General features: G+C 43.6%; 1 protein-coding gene across 3 annotated transcripts in view; it reads left to right on the forward strand.

Annotated features, from left to right (window-relative positions):
* The window catches only part of WDTC1 (WD and tetratricopeptide repeats 1), a 55,704-nt gene that overhangs the window by 26,953 nt on the left and 5,475 nt on the right, over positions 1-23,276 (forward strand). For 2 of the 3 annotated variants that reach the window (XM_016216702.2, XM_016216695.2), the window contains exons 4-12: positions 9,922-9,968; positions 10,382-10,493; positions 14,204-14,391; positions 16,956-17,138; positions 17,978-18,072; positions 18,470-18,585; positions 19,344-19,419; positions 20,030-20,138; positions 20,922-21,095. In XM_016216702.2, the coding sequence (XP_016072188.1) occupies positions 9,922-9,968; positions 10,382-10,493; positions 14,204-14,391; positions 16,956-17,138; positions 17,978-18,072; positions 18,470-18,585; positions 19,344-19,419; positions 20,030-20,138; positions 20,922-21,095 (1,100 nt within the window). Of the gene's footprint in view, positions 1-8,115; positions 8,469-9,921; positions 9,969-10,381; positions 10,494-14,203; positions 14,392-16,955; positions 17,139-17,977; positions 18,073-18,469; positions 18,586-19,343; positions 19,420-20,029; positions 20,139-20,921; positions 21,096-23,276 lie in introns of those variants that run through there. The other variant, XM_016216718.2, reaches the window with a different exon arrangement.

Genomic DNA, 23,276 nt, shown 5'->3' on the forward strand with positions numbered 1-23,276 from the left:
TAAGGTTGGTAGATCAGAGCAGTTTCACATTGTAACCTGATTCTAACAAAGACTTGTCAGAGTTTTTTTTACATTATTAGTTTAGAGAAGTAAATTAGATACCAAGTTTATTAAATAATCACCCTCAAAGAAGAATATAGAGGGGAGACCTAACTTCATGAGAGATTTAAAGGACTATCCTTTAAATCAGGGGTCAGCAAATTATGGCCTGCAGGCCAAATCCAGCCTGCTACCTGTTTGTTGGCTTGTTTCTCAAGTTTATTTTTTATTTTATATAAGTATACAACTAATTAGTTTTTAGTATATTTACAAAGTTGTGGGACCATCACCACTCTAATTCCAGACATTTTCATCACCCCCAAAAGAAATCCTTTACCCATATTAGCAGTTATTCCCCATCCCCTACCCACAACCCCGGCACTAGCAATCTCTAATCTACTTTTTGTCCCTGGATTTTCCTATTCTGGATATCTCATATAAATGGAATCATACAATATGTGACATTTTTGTATCTGGCTTCTTTCACTTAGCATGATGTTTTCAAGATTCATCCATGATGTACCATGAATCAGTACTTCATCCTTTTGCATGTAGATATCCAGTTGTCCCCGCACCTTTGTCATAAAGACTATTCTTTCCCCCTTTGAATTGTCTTGGCACTCTTGTTGGAAATCAGTTGACTCTAAATGTAAGGATTTATTTATGAGCTCTCAACTCTATTCCATTTACCTAACTGTCCTAATGTCAGTACCATGCTGTTTTAGAAAAAAGAAAAAAAAAAGATTACTTTAGCTTTTGTAGTAAGTTTTGAAATTAGGAAATGTGAGTCTTCCAACTTTGTTTTTCTTTTTCAGGATTGTATTGGCTCTTCTGGTCTCTTGTATTTACACATGAGTTTTAGGGTCAGCTTGTGAATTTCCATAGAGAAGGCAGATAGGATTTTATAGGAATTAGGTTGAAAATATCGCCACCTATTTTTATAAATAAAATTTTATTGGAACACAGCCATGCTCATTTATGTATTGTCTAAGGCTGTCTTAATGATTCAGCAGCAGAATTGCGTAGTTCTTAAGAGCCCATATGGCCTGCGAAGCTTAAAATATTCACTATCTGGCTCTTTACAGGAAAAAGTGCCAACCTCTGCTTTAGATGATGGAGTAAATTCATGCTCTGAAGCACCAAAGGGCAGAACTAGGAGTCATTCATTAATTCAGTCATATGTTCAAGCAAATACTGAGTGCCTACAATATGCCAAGAATGTTCTAGACCGTGGGAGATGAATACAGCAATGAAAGACCAACACAATTCCTGGCCTCATGAAGCTTCTTGCTGTGGTCTGTATGACCTCAGAATCTGGTCTCTACTCACCTTCCTGAGCTCATTTTGCCTTAGCCTGCCCCCTTCATCACTGTGCTCTAGCCACACTGCCTTCATTTCTGCTTCTCCAGCATACCAAACCTATCTTTGCACTTGTTCTTCCCTATGCCTGCCATGCTTTTCCTTTTGATCTTTGTTACTTTCTCCTTCTCAGTATTCAAGTTTTATTTCAAACATTACTTCATCAGAGTGGCTTTCCCTGACCACTGTATCTAAAATATATTCCATGACCATGGTTTATTTTCTCTTTGAGCTCACCTTACTGATTCACATGTTTATTTTTTCTTTGTCACCACTACTAGAGTTCTCTGTCTTATTTACCATGATAGCCTTTGCATGCAAAAGAGTGCCTAGCATATAGTAGATGCTCAAATAAAAAAAATGAATGAATAAAGAGAATTTTCGGGGATAGATAGCAGATATAGACTCTGTATAAGGAAAAACTTTCTAATGTGAATTATGGTTGTGTGCTTGCCCCACTCTAGTTAGATTTTTAGGTAAAACATATAGAAATTGAAATATGTTTTAAATTGCTCCTTTTCATGACTTCTCGGAGGATTTTTTCCTTCCCCAGAAATCTTAGTTCACATCAGGCTGTATTATAAGTCTTGAATTATGGTGCAATTGAAAGAACATTCTTGGATTTGATTTTCAGCTCTGCCACTCAGCAATTAAAGCGACTAAAGTGCTTTGCAAACATTGATTCATTTTCTACAACTCTATGAGGTTACTTATAATTATTATTTCCTTTTTCATAGATGTAGAACCTGAGGTACAGAGAGGTTAAAGAACTTGCTCAAGGAAACACAGCTTATACACTTAAAACCACATTTACTGTACTTTATGGACAATTTAACAGATTTTCAAGGGTGATTATGTGAAGAGGACAGGGCCTGACAGATAGTAAGCTAAGTTTAGTTATTCTTATTACTATTACTGTTCCATATAGTAATTCTTAGGCACAATAAAATTTGAGGAACCATTGAGACAGGTTAAAGAAGCAACAAAAGGAAAGGTTTTATGGAGATACCTGGATATTCAGATCATTCTGCCTCTAAGATAAGTATCAAATCCTTACGTGAATAGAAGGTAAATGAAGAATTCTCGAGAGTTTTGTTTGCTTTCAGGACTCCTTCCATTCTGTTATAGTAATACACCTATATTATCTTAATATCTGGTAATAAACATGTACTGTGAAGTTATAGTGAACTGATATATGCGAAAGCTTAGCACTTACCCTGATATTGAGTAGGTGCTCAATTAATGTTTGCTGGATTTTAATCTAAATCTTGCTTGTTCAGACTCCTAGTCACGCTGTTAAGGAGTTATAGAGATGTCCATCTGCTTCCTGTCTTTCCTGGTTGGCATTTCTTGTGGAGGCTCCACTGAAATCTCTCTCAGGCTCTTTGACATTGAACTTTTAAGTAGAGTTTCATTATACAAGGGTTTAGGTCTGAAGTCAGTGGATAAGTTAAATGTGTATATTATTGGGTTGCAATTAAGAGAGGGTCCTTACATGTATGCAAACTGGGTCACAGGCTTGGTCTGCAAGCCAGACGGTGTCCTCAAAGGTCCTTTAAATTTGTTCCTGGAGCCTGGAATTCCTATCTTCTTCTAGGATACCTTTCTCCTTCCCCTATTATGGTAGAACTTTGTCTCATGTTGCCATAAACATAGACCAGTCTTTGTTCATCCTGCTATTTATTCCCTTTTCTCCCAATACCTTATACATATGGGTATTGAATAAATGAATTTTCTGTTTGATCAGAGTCTAGACTAGCATGTTAATAGCTGCAGAAATAACCCTTTTTTAACAAGTAAGTAAATAGGAAGGAATCCAATTGTTTAAGACGCGTACCCTTTGTAAGTACCCTAGCCACGTAAAGGGGGTCTTTGAGAGTAGGACCTGGAAGAACATACAGGTTGGCAAAAGAAGATACCTTAGGACTAGTTCCAGGGAGCCAGCATTTACCAAAGTGTGCTGGGCACTTAGCATATATTGCATCATTTGATCTTCACAATGATCTTGTCAGGTGACATTATCACCATCCCCATTTCCAAATGAAAAATCTGAAGCTCTGGGAATCTTAAGAAACTACCCACATACTTAGGAAGAGGCCAAGCCAAAGTTGAACCCAGACAGCTCTTTCACTTTACAATTCTGCTTTTCACTGACCAGCCTCGTAGCCTCAGTTTCCTCTTGTAAAAAGTAAATTTGGACAAAAGGATCCCAAGTTCTTTGGGCTATACCAGGATACACATTGATTTGCAGACTTCCTAGCTCTTTGCTTCTCTTTTTTTTCTTTTTCTTTTTTAAAGTATGTCTTTATTCATTTCAGAGAGCAGAAGGGAGCGGGAGAGAGAAACATCAGTGATGAGAGAGAATCATTGATTGGCTGCCTCCTGCATGCTCCCTACTGGGGATCAAGCCTGCAACCCGGGCACGTGCCCTGACCAAGAATTGAACTGTGATCACCTGGATCATAGGTCTGTGCTCAACCTATGAGTCACGCCAGCTGGGCTACTTCTCTTTTCTTATTTACTTAATGCAGTGGGTCCCAACTTTTTCCCCTAGCAAGAATGACTTCTTATTTTACCCCTGTGGATCCCACATTTTGATAGATTGTTGTCTACTAAATCATATTTATTAATTTTTTCCATTTTAATGGATTTTTCCACACTGACTGCACATCTGAGCTCCTGAGTAGCATGGGATATACATAAGGTTACAACACAGATTTTGTATATTTCCAGTCAAATGCAAAAAACCATGACATTGTTCCTAGTCTGGGCCACCCAGTCACCTGTAAATGTTTTAGTCCCACAGGACTTTTGAAACACATCAACTCAGCAACATTGGAACTAACCTAAGGCAGAAATAAATATGGTTTAACCTCTGGAGGAATATTCTATAGTTATTTGAAGTGATGCTTACAAGGAGATCATGATAACATGGGGAAAGGCTAATGTTCTATAGGTTTGGAGAAGAGGAGGGGAAAACAAAACCTCATCAGTTCTGTGAGGACTGGAGATGTGTCTGTCTGACTCACTCTGTGAGCCCAGTACAACGCTGGCAGGCACATAGCAGGGATATAAGTTTTAAGAGAGACAGCCTAGAATTTTAAAAGGCAGTGTGACATCGTAAGAGCCAAGCTCTAGAATCTGTCAGACATGGCGTCACATTCCAGCCGTACTGTTTACACAATACAAGGTGTTAACCTTTTTCTCATCTGAAAACTAAGAATAGTAATGGTGTTTCCATCACAAGGTAGTTGTAAAGATTAACTAAAAGCATACATAAAGGGCACAATATTGTCCCTGTACGTGGTGAGAAAGTGCTTAGTGTATATTAGCTACTATTATTGCTATTATTACCTTTTTTCTCTTTCTTTATTGAGGTGTGATTTACATAAAAATAAAGTGCACATGTCTCAAGTATTGCGTTAGATGAGTTTTGACACTTGTGTAACTACCATTCACAACAAAATAGAAAATACGTCCATCTCCCTAAAAGTTCCCCTGGTATCCTTTACAGTGACCCCTCCTATCTCAGAGCAACCCCATTTTGGCTTCTGTCTCCATAGATTAGTTTTGCCTGTTCTTATACTTTATGTAAATACAGTTCTATAGTACGTGTTTTTGTGTGTTTGATTTCTTTTGCTTAGCATGTTGTTTGAGCTTCATCCCTGTTGCGCGTATCTATAGTGTGTTCCTTTGTATTGACGAGTGGTGATACACGGGATGGATGCGATGCATTTTGTTTATCCATTCTCCCCTTGATGACCATTTGGGTTATTTCCAGTTTGGGGCTTTTAAAAATAAAGCATCTATGGATATTTTAAACCAGTTTTTGTGAGACAAATGTTTTCATTTCCCTCGAGTAAATACCTACAAGTGGAATTACTGGGTCATAGTGTAGATAGATACAAGCTCAACTTTATCTGAAACTACCAAACAGTTCTCTAAGGTGATGGTAGCAATGAGATGTTTTTTTTAATATAGGCAGTAATAGGGTGACATTTGAGGTAGTCCAACATAGCCACAGACTTTGGAGTTACATTGACCTGGGTTCCCATCTGGGCTCTGATATTTACCATTTGTGTGAACTTGGGTAAGTTATTTAATGTGTGAGACTCAGTTTTACCTGTAAAAAGAGAGTGATAATGAGACTGTGTATATTAATACCTAGTATTCTACCTAGCAGTAGAATACTAATGTGAGGACAGTGCAGGCTATAAGGGGGTACATAGTCTGTACAGAATTTAAAAGCAGTAATAAAACCAACTAAAAGTTCACTTTTTATCATCATTATGCACCTACAGTTCTACACAATGTCAGTGATAAAATGCTCCTCTTTGCCTCCTTCTCCTGTATACCATGCTACCTAGCAGAGTACAGGGACATATATAGTAATTATAATGAATATTTAATAAAGTTAAGCAGGAACTAAGAATTAGGTTGGAATTTGGAACTTAAGTGAGATTTGGAGCTTTTATTGCAGGATATTTTTCTGTGCACTTTGTTTCCTCCAGGTCGCTGATGTGCAAGGCTCACTCTAAGTACAAATATTTCTAGGATTCCAGGGAGGCACACAGAAGTCTATTCCTCTCTGGGAGCCCTTTCTAAACAGTCTCTCCTCTCAATTCCTTGAAAATTTGAGGTTTTATCCCCTTCTTTTTACCCACTTTTTAATTTTGATATGTCATAGGCATATTTTCTTCCATTGTATTCTTCAACATAATCATAAATCATGCACCTATATGTTATCCAGCCTTATCAAGGCCAAAATAACTCCTCTTAAACACTCTATTTCCCATAAAGTAGCTTCCCAAACACATGTTCTAACTTATAAAACCCTTTATTAATATTTTTTGTCAGTACAGTTGACCCTTGAACAACACAAGGGATTAAGGGCACCAACCCCCACACACAGTCAAAAATCTGTGTTTAACTTTTTGATTCCCCAAAACTTAACTACCCTCAGTATCTGCAGGAGATTGGTTTCAGGACCCCCACAGATACAGAAATTTGTGGATGCTTAAGTCGCTTATATAAAATGGTATTGATCAGTTCATATAGTCTACCCTCCACATCCATAGACTCTCAACCACAGATCGAAAGCAGTACAGGTACTTATTGATTTTACTTACTAGGTTACCACTTTATTATAAAACAATATAATTCGAGAACAGCCACACAGAGATGCATAGAGCAAGGTATGTGGGAAGGAGCACAAAACTTCCTTGCTCTCTCTGCGTATGCCACTCCCCCCAAATCTCCACAAGTTTATCAACCCAGAAGCTCTCTGAACCCTATCTTTTTGGGTTTTTATAGAGGACTCATTACATGGACACAATTGATTAAATCATTGGCCATTGGTGATCTGTTCAACGTCCATGGAGGTCAGGGAGATGGAGCTGAAAGTTCTAATCATCCAATTATGTGGTTGGTTCCCCTAGCAGCCAGCCCCCATCCTTTGGTGCTTTCCAGAAATCACTTTATTAATAAACTCAGGTGTGGTTGAAAGGGGTTTGTTATGAATATCAAGACACCTTTATCGCTCTTACTAGGAAGTTACAAGGGTTTTAGGAGCTTTGTGCCGGTAACAGGGATAAAGACCAAATATATCTTATTATAAATCACAGTATCACAGTAGTTCAACCTCTCTGAACATTGTTTTTCTTTTTTGTGTGTGTTTTTTTTGGTTCTTTTAATCCTCACCCGAGGATATTTTTTCTGTTGCTTTTCAGAGAGTGGAAGGGACAGAGAGAGAGAAACATCAATGTGAGAGAGAAACACCGATCAGTTGCCTCCCACACGAGCCCCTACCGGGCCAGGGATCAAGCCTGCAACTGAGGTACATGCCATTGGCCGAAATTGAACCTGGGACCCTTCAGTCCACAGGCTAACACTCTATCCACTGAGCCAAACCAGCTAGGGCTGAACATTGTTTTTCTTAAAATGAGTTATAATACCTGTTTCTTAAACAAGATAATGGATACAGAGTGCTGTATTAGTTTCCTATTGCTGCCATAACAAATTACCACAAACTTAGTGGTTTAAAACAATGCAAATTTATTATCTTACAGTTCTGTTGATCAGAAGTCTAACAAGGGTCTCACCAGGCTAAAAGCAAGGACTTCACAGGGCTATGTTGCAGTTCCCAGCTTCTACAGGCTGCTACATTTCTAGGCTCATGACTCCCTTTTCCATCTTCAAAGCCAGCAGGTCAAGTCCCTTTCACATGTCCCTCTAGTCTCTGCAGCCAAGAAAGTTCTGATTTTAAGGACTTGTGTGATTATATTGGGCCCACTTGGATAATCTGGGACAGTCTTCCCATCTCAAGGACTTTGACCTTAATTACATCTGCAAAATCCCTTTTGCCACCTAACAGAACATATTCATAGGTTCCAGAGGATCAGATCATGGACATCTGTAAGGGCCATTGTTCTGCTTACCTCAAGCACTTAGCACTGTGCCTAGCTCTTTGTAAGCCCTCACTTAGGAGCAATCTCTCAAAGCCTTTGGTACTCTCGGAAATTGCAAATTGAAGATGTGACCCCTAGGCACAAGTAATTTATAGCCTGGTGAAAAAAAATGAGAGGGCCAAGGACAGAAATTATTCTGACCCAGAAAGAGTGACCAAAGCCATGGGTGGAGTTTCAACCAAGTGCCGCAGGGAAGTGAGAGGCCTCAGGAGAGGAGTCAGGTCAGCAAGTACTCTGACAAGTTTGGATGGAGTCAATGTGTCTGCAGTGTGTGTAAGTGCAGAACCTGGAAATAAATGAGGTTCAACCCAGATGAAAATCTTTATAGAACAAAGGGTAAGAGGGAAAGAGAAGGAGAGGAAAATCCTTTTCTGACTGATAGGGAATTAGATTTGTTCATATCTCTTCATTCTTCCCATTAGTCCCACTGGTCTCATTTGTTCATTTATGCAACAGATATGTGGCAGGGACTGTAGCTGGCCTTGGAGATGCAGTGAACACAATACACAAAAGCCTGCTTTCTCAGGACTCAGTCCAGTGAAGCAAACAACCATGTCAACACAAAGCCATGGTACAGTGTGACAGCAGGAGCCCACAGGAAGGGTATGCCTCCCTCCCAAATTTACACGACAGGAAAGGCATCTTGAAGGAAGTGCCCATAAACTGAAACCTGAAGAATGAGTTGGAGTTTATCAGTTAGGATGCTCTGGGCCACAAGTAACAACCCAACTCAAATGGCCTTAAACAGTAATGAACTGATTGGCTTAAGCGGAAGTCCAGGAGTAGAGTAGGCATCTGGCTTGCTTACTGTGGTCATTCTGGCTCCATTTTGCTATGATTCCCTCATCTGGGCTTTTCTTTCTATATCAGTTTCATTCTCTGGCTGGCTTCCCTCATGGTGGCAATCCCAGGTGTCACATCAGTATTCCCAGCATCCAGAAGAAGAAAGGCATCTCTTTCATAGACTCTCTCCTGAATGAGAAAACTCCTTTCCTAGAAGCTCCCAGCAACTGTTCCCCTTGCACCTGATTGGGGTCACAGGCTCATTTCTAAGCCAATTCCTGTGCCCAAGTGAATGCCATGTCTAATTTGGCTTAGGCCTAAGTTTCTGAACCTATCACTGTGGAACGAACAACGGGTTTACCCTTCCTGCAACACATGGTCTCATTTGGGCAGGGAGATAATTCAGTGAAAATCAAGGTACCATTAGGAATGAGGGAGCGTGAGGGAACGGAAAGAACAGTGTGTAGGAATGCCTACTGACTTGTTTTCTCCTTTTCCCATGTAACACGTTTCTGACGCTTCATACCTTCTGCTTTCATGGATTCTGTTTCCTCGTAATTCTAGCTTTGCCATGATTTCTCTCTCTGCATGTTTTCAACTTCAGCATCTGTTAACTGCCTCACTGTCCATGTTTCTTAATTCAAATCCCCAAGCTCAAGACACTGACACAATGTACCTTACTATACCAGGCTCCCCCTACTGGAAGTAAGCTCCAGAAGATCAGGGACTTTTATTTATACACTGCTGTACCCCAGCATCTGAACAGTAGCTGGCATGCAGTGAGTGCTCGATAAATTAAATATATGTCAAATGAATGAACGATCAGCCTTCTAGTTAATTGGCTGCCCTTGGATCAGATGCTTCTCTGGGCAAATTTTCTGTCGTCAAGAGGCTATCCCTTGAAGGGACTGTTGACATGTCGCTTCTAGTGGTAGGAGTAGAAATTTGGTTGGATCTCACTTTTGTTACTTATTATTATCTGAACTTCAGTTTACTTTTCTGCAAAATGTTATCAGTGAAACCTGCCCTTTATCACTCAGGGGTACTTGGTATCAAGTAAGATCATGACAGTGAAAGTACTTTATATATTGTAAGATGCCAGGCAGTTTAATTCAATTCTGGTCACTCACATGCACCTAGAAAACATTGATGATGGAAAGGTTAGTTCACCTGTTCAGTTCTACTTTTTGGTGTTGAATTCTACTTGGTGTTGAGTTCCCCAAAAGAACCTCTAACTGGCTTTTTTATTGTCCCTTTCCATTTGCTCCCCCAGGGTCACTCAGGATGCGTCAACTGTCTGGAGTGGAATGAGAAAGGAGAGTAAGTATGAGCTAGAGCACCTAGGGGGTGCTAAAGAATGAGAGTGGGAGGCTGGGAGATCCTCTTCCTAGATGTAAGGAGAAGAATAGACCCAAGTGAAAAGAGACTGCTGCTCTCTGCCACGTACTTTAGTCCATCATCGTCGATACACAGTTAAACAGTGAAGCCCAGAGATGGAAGGTTGGATGACCATCCAAACCCTGTTTTTTGATAAACTAATGCAAAGTTTATGGAATAATGGCAAATTCTCAGGACAAATAGAAGAGAATCAACCAGTGTTTACAAGATAGCCTTAAATTCTATGGCATATACTGTTATTTAAGTCCTGTGCGGCCTAACTCCTTATCTGGGAACGTGGGTTAGGGGAAAATTGCCCAGGAACTTGAGGTCAGAACCCCTCACTCTGCTTGCAGCTTGCTGGCCTCTGGTTCCGATGACCAGCACACGATTGTGTGGGACCCGCTGCACCACAAAAAGCTGCTCTCCATGCACACGGGACACACTGCAAATATCTTCTCTGTCAAGGTGAGCAGGATAAGCCACAGAGCAAGTGAACAGGGTGACTGGGCTGTGCACATGGTCATGTTTGCATATGTGTGTACCCCTTGGGGTCACATACACCTTTGTGATCTGAGCATCTGATGGTGATTCCTAAAACCCCACCTGTTTCCATATTCTGCTTTCTCTCTTAGAGCCAGGAGACAAATTCTAGATGAATTTATATTTATGTGCGTGGTGATGGTGGGAGATACCGTTCTGAGGATGAATTTATATAGGAGGAATACCTGTGTGACTCCCTTATTTGCCTTTTATTTGTTTTTGTTTTTTAAAAAATATGTCTTTATTGATTTCAGAGAGAGGAAGGGAGAGGGAGAGAGAGAGTTGAAACATCAGTGATGAGAGAGTCATCATTGATCGGCTGCCTCCTGCACTCCCCCTACTGGGGATCAAGCCCACAACCTGGGCATGTGCCCTGACCAGGAATTGAACCGTGATCCCCTGGATCCTAGGTCGACACTCAACTGCTGAGCCGCGCCCAGCCGGGCTTACCTGCCTTTTGGAAGCTTTGTGAACTAGGCAAATCACCTGAGCGTGTTTGCTCATCTATAAAAAGGTAGTAGCTAAGGAAAATCCCTGATTCATGAATAAATGAGTGAATAAATAATTTTTAAAAAGGAAGTAGCAATCCACAGGGTTGAAGTTACTTGGCACAGGTGCTTTTAACTGTTCTAGCTTTTGTAGGAAATGGGTCTGCTGATTTGTTGGTGGAGCGGAGTTAAGCTGAGGACAGGTGGGAAAGGGACTTAGAAGTGTCCTCCAACCTCTGGAGACCTATTATGTGGAAGTGGCATGAAACTTTTCCCTTTTGATCCCAGAGAACAGACCTAGGATAACGGCTGTAAGTCCACAGAAGCAAATGCAGGCCTGATGAAGGAAAGAACTGTCTAAGGCTTAGAGCAATTTGAGAAAAGTAGAATGGGCCCTCTGAAGATGTAGTAAATATACTAGCACTGAGGTATTCTGCTTGTTGGGAACTTTATCTGCCAGGTTTAAAGTTGGAGGAAATGACCTTTAAGGACCTCTCCAGCTCTGAAATTCTATAATGGATGGATGTGAGAGTGAGGTTGTCCTTTCCTAATTAATATCAAGAGGAATTATAACATACCGGAAGAAGGCAGATTCAAGAGCTCAAAACCCACTTATTTCCCTAAACCCTACCTTTTTCCCAGGCTGCGATTCTCATCCCTGTCTGACCAGTCCTAGGTGAAGTTCTGCTATTTTACAGACAGAACAGGAGAACCCTTGCTGATTCACCTCTTTCATGGCAAACAGAGACTGCTTTCTGCCCCTGAAAAGCGTTAGGTCCAGTTTGAGTCTGTGGGGTCAGATCTGGGGAAGGGACCTAAGCCATCAGTTTGGCATCATAGAGCACAAAACATTGAGTTCAGAGACCAGACTTTGACAATGGCCTTGATACTAGCTAATGGTAAGACTTAGAGCAAGGCAATTATATTCCAGACCCTCAGCCTTCTCTTCTGTTAAAAAAAAAAAAAGTATGGAAAAGGATTCTTCTCTCTTCTGTTAGTAAAACACTAGATATACTTACAAGGGTGGCAGAGTAGGTTTACAGTTGTTCATATGGAAAACAATGCAATAATTAATAAATAATAATACAAGAATAAACGGCTTCATGTACTCATAACTGTAAACCTACTTTTGCTCACCCCTGTATTTAACCCACGAGTTCCCCCTGGTGGCTGCTACAGTGTATGACAAGTGTGGCAGCAGTCACAAGTTCTTCCCAAGAGTTCTCCTGTTACTTCTTTTGTGCATGGAGTACATGTCTCCAGACAGGATTAAAGACTACTGGTTGTCCCTCAAAATTACTAAATTCCATCTATTTCATCTAGCCCTTGTCCTAGTGAGCCATTAGAGAAGCATATGTTGGAAGAGTGAATTGTTGCTTTTGTGTGAACATTTAAGCCAGGTGGGACTTTAGTTGTTTAAATGCAGAGTATTGCACTCCCCCCAGCACCCATTCAGCCTTGTTGTGGGTTGTGAGAAACTTTTCAATTCAGAAAAAAAGATAATTCAATCTTTTGAACCTAAGAGAGAAGAGAACTCAACACCACACCTCAAAAATTTTCTTCCTCAAAACTGGTGATAGAATAGCATACTTTTAAAAATTACTATTCAGTCCTGGCTGGTGTGGTTCAATTGGTTGGAGCATCGTCCACTACACCAAAAGGTCATGGGTTTGATTCCCGGTGAGGGCACATACCTAGGTTGTGGGTTTTTGGGCATGTATGGAAGGTAACCGACTATGTTTCTTTCTCACATTGATGTTTCTCTCTCTCTCTCCCTCTCCCTATCCCTCTCTCCTCCCCTTCCCCCTTCTCTCTTACATATCCTTGGGTGAGGATTTATATATATATATCTTTATTGATTTCAGAGACAGGAAAGGAGAAGGAGAGAGAGAGATAGAAACATCAATGATGAGAGAGTCATTGATTGAGCCCACAACCTGGGCATGTGCCCTGACTGGGAATCGAACCCCGATTGCCTAGATCCCAGGTCAACGCACAGCCGCTGAGCCACGCCCGACTGGGCGAGGATTTTTTTTAAAATTACTATTATTTAAACTATGTGGCTGTTTTGTTCTTACTATTATGTCACCTAGAGTGTTTTGTTCTCCACCTCATCAGAATGGTGGGATTCTCATTCTTTCTTTTTAATTTTAGAGAGAGGAAGGGAAGGGAAAGAGAGAGAAAAAAACACCATAGATATGAGAAAGAAACGTCAATTGGCTGCCACCCACATGCACCCCAGTTGGGGATCAAACCTATAACCTGGCTATGTGCCCTTACCAGGAATCAAACTCACAACCTTTTGTTGTACAGGACAATGCTCCAACCGACTGAGCCGCACCAGCCAGGGTTCTTGCCTCAAAGAGATGTATCCTCTAGGTGCTCAGCCCTTCTTCTTTCCCCAAGGTCTGACATTTGAGCCTGTTCCAGCTTTTGTCATTATAATGAGTTCCATTTTTGCATAGATCCCTTTTTATTTTGGAATTATTTCTCAGAAGTAGAAGTTTTGGATCAAAAGATAGAAAGTTTTTCAAAAGATAGAAGTTTTTATCTTTGCTACCTATTGCCAGGTTGTTCTCCAGAAATACTTGAACCAATTTTAAATACCCACTCCCTTAAGACACTGAAAGTCCTTTTCAACTTAAGACTAATGTATTACTTAACCTCCAGGCTCTTAAGTAGTGGTCATGAGGCAGTATGGCATAAGGGAGTCAGACAGTCCTACTGAATGTTAATGCCAAACCTGAGTTGTTAATGGGATTATTTTATTTTAACTATCAATAAGATAAAGTACCTGCCCTGTTGTCTAGCACTTGGTAAATGCTTAGTACATGGTAACAGCTATGATTTTCATTCACTTAGCTCTTAACCTGTGGAAGAATCAGAGGAAAATGTTTCCTTAGGTAGTCCAGCTTGGCATAGGTCAGGACTCTTCTGAAAAGCAAAGGTGAAGCCTTGATTTTGACCTTTAGGCCTGAGGACTAATGTTTGAGGTCCAAAGTTTTCCTGGTGGGTTATCTTAGATAGACTCATTTTCTTATCTGATACTGAAAGAGAAAGAGGGTGCTAATATGCAGGGCAGTCTCCTTCCGTGGCCAGCCCTACCTCCACTGCCTGCCAATGTCTTCTTCAATCTCTCCGGAGCAGTTCCTGCCTCATGCTGGGGACCGCATCTTGATTACGGGGGCAGCTGACTCCAAGGTGCATGTCCATGACCTGACAGTAAAGGAGACGATCCACATGTTTGGAGACCACACGAACAGGGTGAAACGCATTGCCACAGCACCCATGTGGCCCAACACATTCTGGAGTGCCGCTGAGGATGGGCTTATCCGGTAAGGGCCTGAAGCATTGATGGGGCCTGTACCTCTCACTGCATGTTGGCTCTTCCCTCCTGCCTGCCCATACCACTTCCTTCCACAGGCTTGACTCCTTCCTTACAGCAGAGTTCCAGCCTCATTAGTCTGCCCAGAGCAGTCGTCTGTGGACAAGCTCACCTGGGAACATTTGCTTCCCCTACTCTCACCTTCCCCACTCTTTTCCCTTTCCTGTATTGCCTCCAGGCCTGCCGGCCTCCCACCACCTCAGATGCAGTCTGCCTCCTCTGGGCTTTCACACTGCTGTTCCCTCTACCTGGTTTTCTCTGTACCCAGCTCTTTCCGTGTATGACTCTTTCTTATCCTAAAGTGATCTGCTTAAGAATCACCTTCTCAGAAGAACCTTCTCTGACCATCCTAAAGTAGACCCTCCCTCATTATTCTTTGTCTCAGCACCCTATTGTATCCTCTATAACTCTAGTCATCACCTGTAGTTACTTTATTTACTTGTTGGTTCACTTTTTTGTCTGTATCCCTCCTCGCTGAATAGTAAACTCTCTCAGAGCAGCTCCATGTCTGTCTTGTCCTTGGGTTGTATCCCTAGGGCCCAGCACAGTGCCTGGCACATAGATACACTTGATACATTTCTCTTGAATGGTTGGTCAGTGGGCATGTGCCTGTAAGGGGGAGAGTCATCCAGAAATGGTAGACTGTCCCTTTTTCCAGTGGCCAGTATTGTCACACCTTTGCCTCTGCTTCCCTTCATCCTAAAGTGGTCTCATTGTCCTTCTTTAACTCGTCTCTTCAGATATGACTTTAGACATTTTTCCTTATCTCCCTAACCTGCCTTAACTGCCTCCCTTAAGAACCTATAGGATCTTGTGCCCTCTCCCCCATTACAAAGGAGGAGAGGTAGCTAAGTCATGTATAAACTGTAACACAGCAATTAGAAGCAGGGCACTGAAGTCAGACAGATCTGGGGTCAAGTCCTGCCTTTGTCACTCAGTGTTTGACTGGGGCAAGTCACTTAACTCCTGAACCTCAGTTTCCTCATCTATAAAATGTATCTCCCTTGTTGGCCTGAGCATTGAAATTGATATAGTGCCAGTAAAACCTTAGCATAGTACATTAAGTCCTCACTTAATGTCATCCATAGGTTCTGTGACTTTAAGTGAAACGACACATAATGAAACCAGTTTCACCATAGGCTCATTGATATAAACAAGAGTTAAGTTCCAATGCATCTCATCAACATTATAATGAAAAACATTGAATGACAAAAAGACATTATTCAAGGACCTGCTGTACTTAGAAAACAGAAAGCACTGGGTTAGTGGCGAGTACAACTCTATGTTGCACTTGCTGACCTTGACTGACCAGACTGTCAGGGCAACAGGTAGAAGCTGAACATCAAGGGCCTTGGGTAGGAGCCTGAGCACTTCAACGCAAGCAGTCAGGGAAGGTGTCCTAGTTGAAGGTAAGCATAAACTGGCCTTCCAGAATAGACAGGATTTGGATGGGCAAAGAAAAGCAGAGGGGATTCCCAGCTTGAGCAGAGTTTTTAAAGGCAGGGGTAAACGTGGCATGTAAGGATAGAGAGTTCTGTAGTTGTAATTGACCCACGTTTAGAAAACTGAGGAACAAGGTTGGAGAGGGATGTGAAATCAGATCTTGAAAACCAGACTGAGGAGTTTGGTAAAAGTAAACTAAAAGTACATTCATGCTGAAAATATCGAGGAATTGCTGCAGTTTTGAGCTAGAGAGTTAGTTAGAAAGATAAGGCAAACAGTGAAGAGATCATTGCAGATGTCTAGGCAACAGGTAGGTGAGCACAGGATGATGTACCTCCCACTCTCTGCTTGTGCCTGTGTTTGGGCAGCCAAAAAGCTCCCCAGGCTGCAGTGATGGGTGTGTGCTGCTGCCAGGTGGATGTTTGGCATGACCTTTGCCACCTAGATGGGACTCTTGGGCTTCTGTTGGCACTGGTGTTTCTAGGTAGCTCTTAGATGATCTCCAAATACTCTTTTTTTGTCACCTCCATACTTCTTTTGTTTCCTATAAGAAACGAGATTTACAATAAGAATTAGAATTAAGGAGCAGAGCAGTCTTAGGAAGCTATCCCAGCTCTGCATTTACTAGCAGTGTTGTCCCAGGCAAGTTATTTAACTGCTTTGAACCTCAATGTTCTAATGGTACCTAGGGATGGTGTGAGGATTTAATTAGGTAACATACACGCAACACTTAGGGACAGTACTGGACACAAAGCAATTTCTCACTGTGTTAGTAATCAGTAGTAATAATACTTAGTAGCAATAATACTGACATCTGTGTGGGTTTTTTTAAAAAGGTACAGTAGTGTTTACGTTAAGGAGTTATGTTAGAATAAAACACTGAGATGCCTGCTACAGGGGCCTGGCACACAGTGGGCACTCAAGAAATGAGAGTGGTTTTTGACATTCTTATTATTTACAACAGGTCTAAGAGCCCCTCCCAATCACCTTGTATAACAGGGCTTTGGCTTCTCCCCTGCCTTCAACACAGGGGTCTGGCCCCCAGTCCCCTAACTCTGCCCTCTCTCACAGACAGTATGACCTTCGGGAAAACAGCAAACACTCGGAAGTGCTGATTGACCTGACAGAGTACTGTGGCCAGCTGGTGGAGGCCAAGTGCCTCACTGTCAACCCCCAGGACAACAACTGTCTGGCAGTAGGGGCCAGTGGGCCCTTCGTGAGACTCTACGACATTCGCATGATCCATAACCACAGGTATGAACAGCTCAGCCTCCTGCGGGCAAGTCCCCAGGAATCTGCTGCCCCTTTCCCTCATTACCATGCCCTCTTCTTTTCAAGGTGGGTTTTTAAATTTTTGTGATTTTTTTAAAATAATTTTTCTTTTTTATTGAATTTATTGGAGTGACATTGGTTAACACAATTAATAGAGGTTAATTTTTGTGATGTTTAAAAAACTGTAATTCATGCTTGTTTTGGAAATATGAAAAGTATAAATTAAAAATTACCCATAATCCATCACCTGAAAGAAATCACCATCTATAATATTTTCTGCTTATTCTTTTACTATGAGTGTTTGTACAGGGTTATAATCTTGTACGTAATTGCTTTTTTGTACATGTAGTTTTATTTTGTTCTTTTTTTTTTTCTTCAAAAACAAAAGTAAGATATACTAGAACCTCCACAGAAGTCCCAGACCTGAGCAGCTCTGCTAGCCTGGGTTTTATGGACTCCTGAGGGAGGTGCAAGAACGTCTGGCCTGCTTTACCTTCATTCATGGGTTTGGGCAACCACTGTTGCTCCTCACACGTTACAACTTGGATTAGGCCTTGGGCCCTAGCTTCCTCATCTGTAAAATGAGGGTAATGGGGTGGTCACAAAATGAAACATTGCGCAGGACCTTCTTGTTAGGTACTGTAATGTATGTGTCCACAGCTGTCTAGTTGGTAGACCTGTGGGGGTGTTGACATAAAGAAGAAAGGTACTTTCTGTTTCTCTCAGGGATACAAACTTAGATTTTCCTCTAGGGAGTGTAGTCTGATCTAGCCAGGGGTAGTGCTAAGCATTGTAACCTATATGGTTTGCCTTTCCACCAGAAAGAGCATGAAGCAGAGCCCTTCAGCAGGTGTGCACACCTTCTGTGACCGGCAGAAGCCCCTTCCGGATGGTGCAGCCCAGTATTACGTAGCAGGTAGGGCTCAGCCCAGCTCTGGCCCCAAACTCTTGGTGGGGTACTGGCTCACTCTGGGGCAGTGCAGGGAGGTGGCGTGGCACAGTGGTCAAGAGCAAGGGTTTTAGAGTCAGAAATACCTGGGCTTTAATTCTGACTGCCATTAATGAGCCATCATGACCATTGGCAAATTACTGACCCTTGATGAATCTTAATTTCTATAAAATGGGGTTATAATGACTAAATGATATAAAGCATATAAAGCAGCCCAACACATGTAAGGGCTCAACACTTGTAGCTCTTTTTATGATGAAGATGATTGCTATCATCGTTTATATGGCTGACTTCACACAACTCCGTGTCCCTTTTTGGGGGCCCTGGGAGCCTCACACTAGGGTGACTGGACTGTTCCCTGCAGGTCATCTGCCAGTGAAGCTGCCTGACTACAACAACCGTCTGAGAGTGCTGGTTGCCACCTATGTGACCTTCAGCCCCAATGGCACAGAGCTGCTGGTGAACATGGGAGGGGAGCAGGTACGTATGACTGACTAAGTTGGCTTTGCCCCACCACCACCCCATATCCAGCAGCCAGGGCTGTGTACCTCATGTCCACTGCCATGATGCAGACAAGAAGCCTTATAGTAAATGATGTTATAGTGAAATGTGGCAGTCACATGGCATCACTGGAGGTCCCAGAGACGTGCCCTGGCCTGGTCTTTTTTTTTTTTTAGCATAAGTTTTAGAACTGAGAGACCTGCCTTCAAATCCTGAACTTCTATTTACTAGCTGTGCGCTCTGACTTTGAACAAGTCTCTTCTGAGTGTACGTTTCTGTAAAAGGGGTGATGATAATAGTACCTCTTCGTGGGATGGTTTTGAGGATGGAATGAGATACATCATATAAAACACTAAACAGAGCTCCTGGAGCAAAGTAGGAATTCAATAAATGTTAAGTAATAATAGACAATATTTACAGGGAAGTAACTAGCAGTGTTATTTTAGGTAAATTGCTTCTCTTCTCTGAGGCTTGTTTTCCCATCTGTAAAATGAGACATTTCTTTGTGACCTCCGAGGACCTTTTCAGCTTAAACATGTGATTCTAATTGATGACAGCATTTCCAGCAGGAACTGGGAAGATTTCTCTACTTGAGATTTGCTCCATAGAAACCACTCCTGGCCTTGCTCGATGGTTCCCTGCCCAACACTCACTGTGTTCCTGAGAGCCAACCCAGGCCTTACTCAGCCACATGCTTACTTCACAGCCCTCATTTCTTCTTGACCCCTCTACTCTAGGTCTATTTATTTGACCTGACTTACAAGCAGCGGCCGTACACGTTCCTGTTGCCTAGAAAATGCCACTCCTCAGGGGGTAAGTTCTCCATTAGGATGTCCTTTAGAGTATCTCTTCTGAGGAGCTTGAGTGTGCGCCACCTCTGCTGAGAAACCTTACCTTGGGCTGTGGCGTGATCCTCCAAAATGAGTATATTTTCTGAAATACACTGTCTATACAGTGAAAAAGAAGATAACAGTAGATCACAGAAATCTGTCAGAAGGATTTAAACCACAGCCCTTTGCACTTCCCTCTGAAAAAGCAGGTTCTTCCCATGGGTTGGCTCTTGAGGACCTGAAGGAGTTGCCCTTCCTGCATTTTCCTGGATCAGTCTCCTCACTCATTTCTAACTGGGGCCTTAAGTTGATTTAGGCACCTCCTCACCCCCCCTCCCATCCCCATCCCAGCTCCAGCTGAGGGTAATGCCAAGTTGAAGCGGTGTCCTTCTTCAGCCAGCAGAGGGCGCACAGGTTTTCTTTATGCCCTTGCCTGCTGGTCCGAACTTGCTTTCTGGGAATGGATCTTACTCTGGGAGGATGGCCTCACAATGGAACCATGAGACCCTCTGATGGAAGCTGAAGGGCTGCCAAGGAGATGTGAGGACCTCTCCCTGAGTTGTTGCTCTTCCCCTCTCCTCATCCTCCACCAGAAGTTCAAAATGGCAAGATGTCCACCAATGGTGTGTCCAACGGTGTGTCCAATGGCCTGCACCTTCACAGCAACGGCTTCCGGCTGCCGGAGAGTAGGGGACATGTCAGGTGAGGCCAGCCTCACTTGTCCAACCCTCCCAGTCCCAATTGCATCTCTAGACCAGAGGGTGGAGCATATCTTATAACCCTTCCTCCTGACTCCCCACCCAGGCACATACCCCAGAGTCAGGGGACTGGAACAAAGAATTTTCTGGAGGGTGATTAGTGGTCCCAATGCCATTCCTACCTGGTAGGACTCCAGTCATGCTCAGACTGAAGCTCTGGTCCCTTGGACCAGAAGCTGTGGTCAGGACCCAGAGGCTAAGTGCCTCTTATCACTGAGCTCCTTCCTAAAGGGTTCCACACAGATGGGCCTCTTTCATTATATTTTTCTCCATCACATAGCACCTTTTGGCCTCTATTCTCTGTCAGGCCCATGTGCTGGGCTTTGGATACAGAGGTGTTCAAATCCTCTAGCCCTTGAGAAAAACAGAATTCTCTCTAGAGAGATCCATGGGAGGGACTTGGGTGGTCACAAGATTTAGCTCACCGTGGAGGCAGGTGGTGTCAGCTACTATCATGCTCAGGAGTTTGGTTAAGAATGGCCTTAAACCTATCCAGGACAGCTTCATTTCTGCCTCTCTTGTTTTTTACTGGCTCAGAGTATCTAGAATTGTATCTATTACCTATCACAGTAACTCAGGCCAAGAATAGGAGTGGTCCCCTCTTCTAGATGACAGTACAGATCCCAAAGGCCAAGAAAGCCTGGGTGACCCTCAGACAAGGCTACAGACTTCTTGAGGGGCTGCTCTGACCTTCTTTGGCTGGCCTGACTTGGCTTTGCCTCTATAGCCCCCAGGTAGAGCTGCCCCCATACCTGGAGCGTGTGAAACAGCAAGCCAATGAAGCTTTTGCCTGCCAGCAGTGGACCCAGGCCATTCAGCTTTACAGCAAGGCCGTGCAGAGGGCCCCTCACAATGCCATGCTGTATGGGAACCGAGCTGCTGCCTACATGAAGCGCAAGTGGTGAGTGGGTCTGGGCCAGGGTGAGGAATGAAGGCAATGAGCTTGACGGAGCCATGTTACTGAGGCATCCAAGGAAGGTGGTAGTGACATGCTGCAACCCCTTAGGGCTTCTTGGGCCCAGGCCTCTCCTCCTCACCTCTAGGCTGGTGGTGGGCAGGCACCTGACCTATTAGTCAGGATGTCTCAAGCACCAGGAAAGCTCACAGTTAAGTGGAACATGTGCACGAGTAGCTTCAACATGGTGCTTTCTTATTAGTGCTGTGGCCACTGGGGAAGTAGGAATTGAGAGAATGGTTAATCTAAACTGTTGGAGAATTGGGCCTTGAATTGGACTTTGAAGGAGCAGCAGAATCTTGCTAGATGGAAATGAGGCGTTTGGTGAATTCAGTTAATATTTGTCTGAAACAATTCTGCAGCTCCTTGACCTTGGGGAGTGCTTTCCTATGCTTTTAGACCCTTTGGACCAGGCACAAGCAAAATCCCAGATGTCTGAAGCTGGCTGTGGGTTGTGCTAGGTTGTAGTGGCCAGTGATAAAGGAGTAGGTCCATATCGTGAAGAACCCTTTATCTTTGGGGAACCTCAGGGCCCCCAGCTTTTCTGCCTGCAGCACCAGCAGGCAAGCAGACAGGCAGACCCCATCCCCCAGCCAGGGCCAGGACTAGAGATGGATAGAGCTGGGCCCACAGCCATTTCTGCTCCGTCTGGCATCCGTCGGCTCTGCCCAGACAGACAGGCCAGCTGGTGTGCCATCGTCTGGCTGCAAGTAGGCAGGCCAGAGAGGGAAGCTTAAGAAACCCACCCAAGTCAGCAGGATGGTGGATGGGGGTTTGGGAATATGCTATTCTCACAGGCCTTAGCTTAGGCAACAGGAGTTTGCCAAGGGCTCAGATGGCAGCCAGACCCAGGAGATGATGGTTTGGGGGGGGGGTTCCTGAAGTGTTTTGCCTCTTTTCCCCAGTAGTTGGGTGGTTCTCATCAGGCTTTAGCCTGAGAGCTGTTTCACACCTGCATTCTTGCTGAGAGAGGCTGATAAATTCCTAACCAATGGCTGCCCCTGACATGTTCTCTGTTCTCCTCCTGTGCACAAAGTTCTGTCACTCTGAGTTCTTGTGCTCTGGAGTCCCCAGCCTCTGGACAGGGGACAAAGACAGGGACATGGTCTGTCATCAAAGAGGCAGGAAGCAGTAGATCTTTTTGAATGGTCAGGTGAAGTGCTGACCAGTCAAAGAAAAGTTGGGTCACTATAGTTCGGGATCGATCAGGAAAGCATCCGGAAGATATGGTGCTGCATGGGCTTTAAGTGTAGGCAGGCTTAGACAAGGAGATGAAAAGGAGGAGGGGACTGTGGGGGAAGGACATTCCCAGGGAGATGAAATGGTGTGAACAAAGGCATGGGGGTGGGGAACTGAATGAAGAGCTTGTTTGCAGAACAACAAATCCATTTGGCTGGAGCAGAGGGTTCGGGAAGGGACTGGCAGGAGATGAGTCTGTGAGGTAGCCTGGGGCCGGCCTGGGAAGGACTTGGAATGCGGAGCGGTGGCAGTGTTTTGGCCTTGATTCAGTGGATGATGGGCAGCTACTGAAGAGTTTTGAGTTTTGAGCAGGAGAGGGATGTGCTGAGGGCTGTCCTTTCAGGGAGATTGATCTGGCAGTGAGTCTGGATGGGTGAGCCCTGGGGCCAGTCTGCTCTCTCCTCATTCTCTCTCACATGCCTGCCAGTGACCCCTAGAATGTCACATTCTGTCCCAGGCCAGTCTCCCCAAGGCTGCCATCTGCTCCTGGATGCAGTGGGAGCTGTCACCCTCTGGCTTCTGGCTGGTCTCTGGTCTGGCTCTCCCCAGGAGCTCTGAGGGGCACCTTGCAGGCGGTAATTGAGTTTCCTAACAGCGCCTGCTCCCTCATCACAGCCACTCGTTCTGACACTGGCCATGCCATGGAAGCACTCTGCCTCCTGCCTGCCCCCACACTGGCTGAGCTGCTGCTTCTTGGTCTGAGCATGGCTGCTCCAAGGGCTGGGTACACCCTCAAAGTGTTGTAGGAGAGGAGGGTCAGGAGGACATTTCCCATGTCAGGCCTGCTTTGGCCCTGTTCAGGAGAGTTGTGAGCTTTGCTTTGGTGGAGGGGCCACCAGCTCTGGGTGTGCTGCTTGGCATAGTTGGGTCTTAAGCCCAGAAGGATGA

The sequence above is a fragment of the Miniopterus natalensis genome, chromosome 9 (assembly GCF_054644295.1).
Source record: "Miniopterus natalensis isolate mMinNat1 chromosome 9, mMinNat1.hap1, whole genome shotgun sequence".
In the NCBI taxonomy this organism is placed as follows: domain Eukaryota; kingdom Metazoa; phylum Chordata; class Mammalia; order Chiroptera; family Miniopteridae; genus Miniopterus; species Miniopterus natalensis.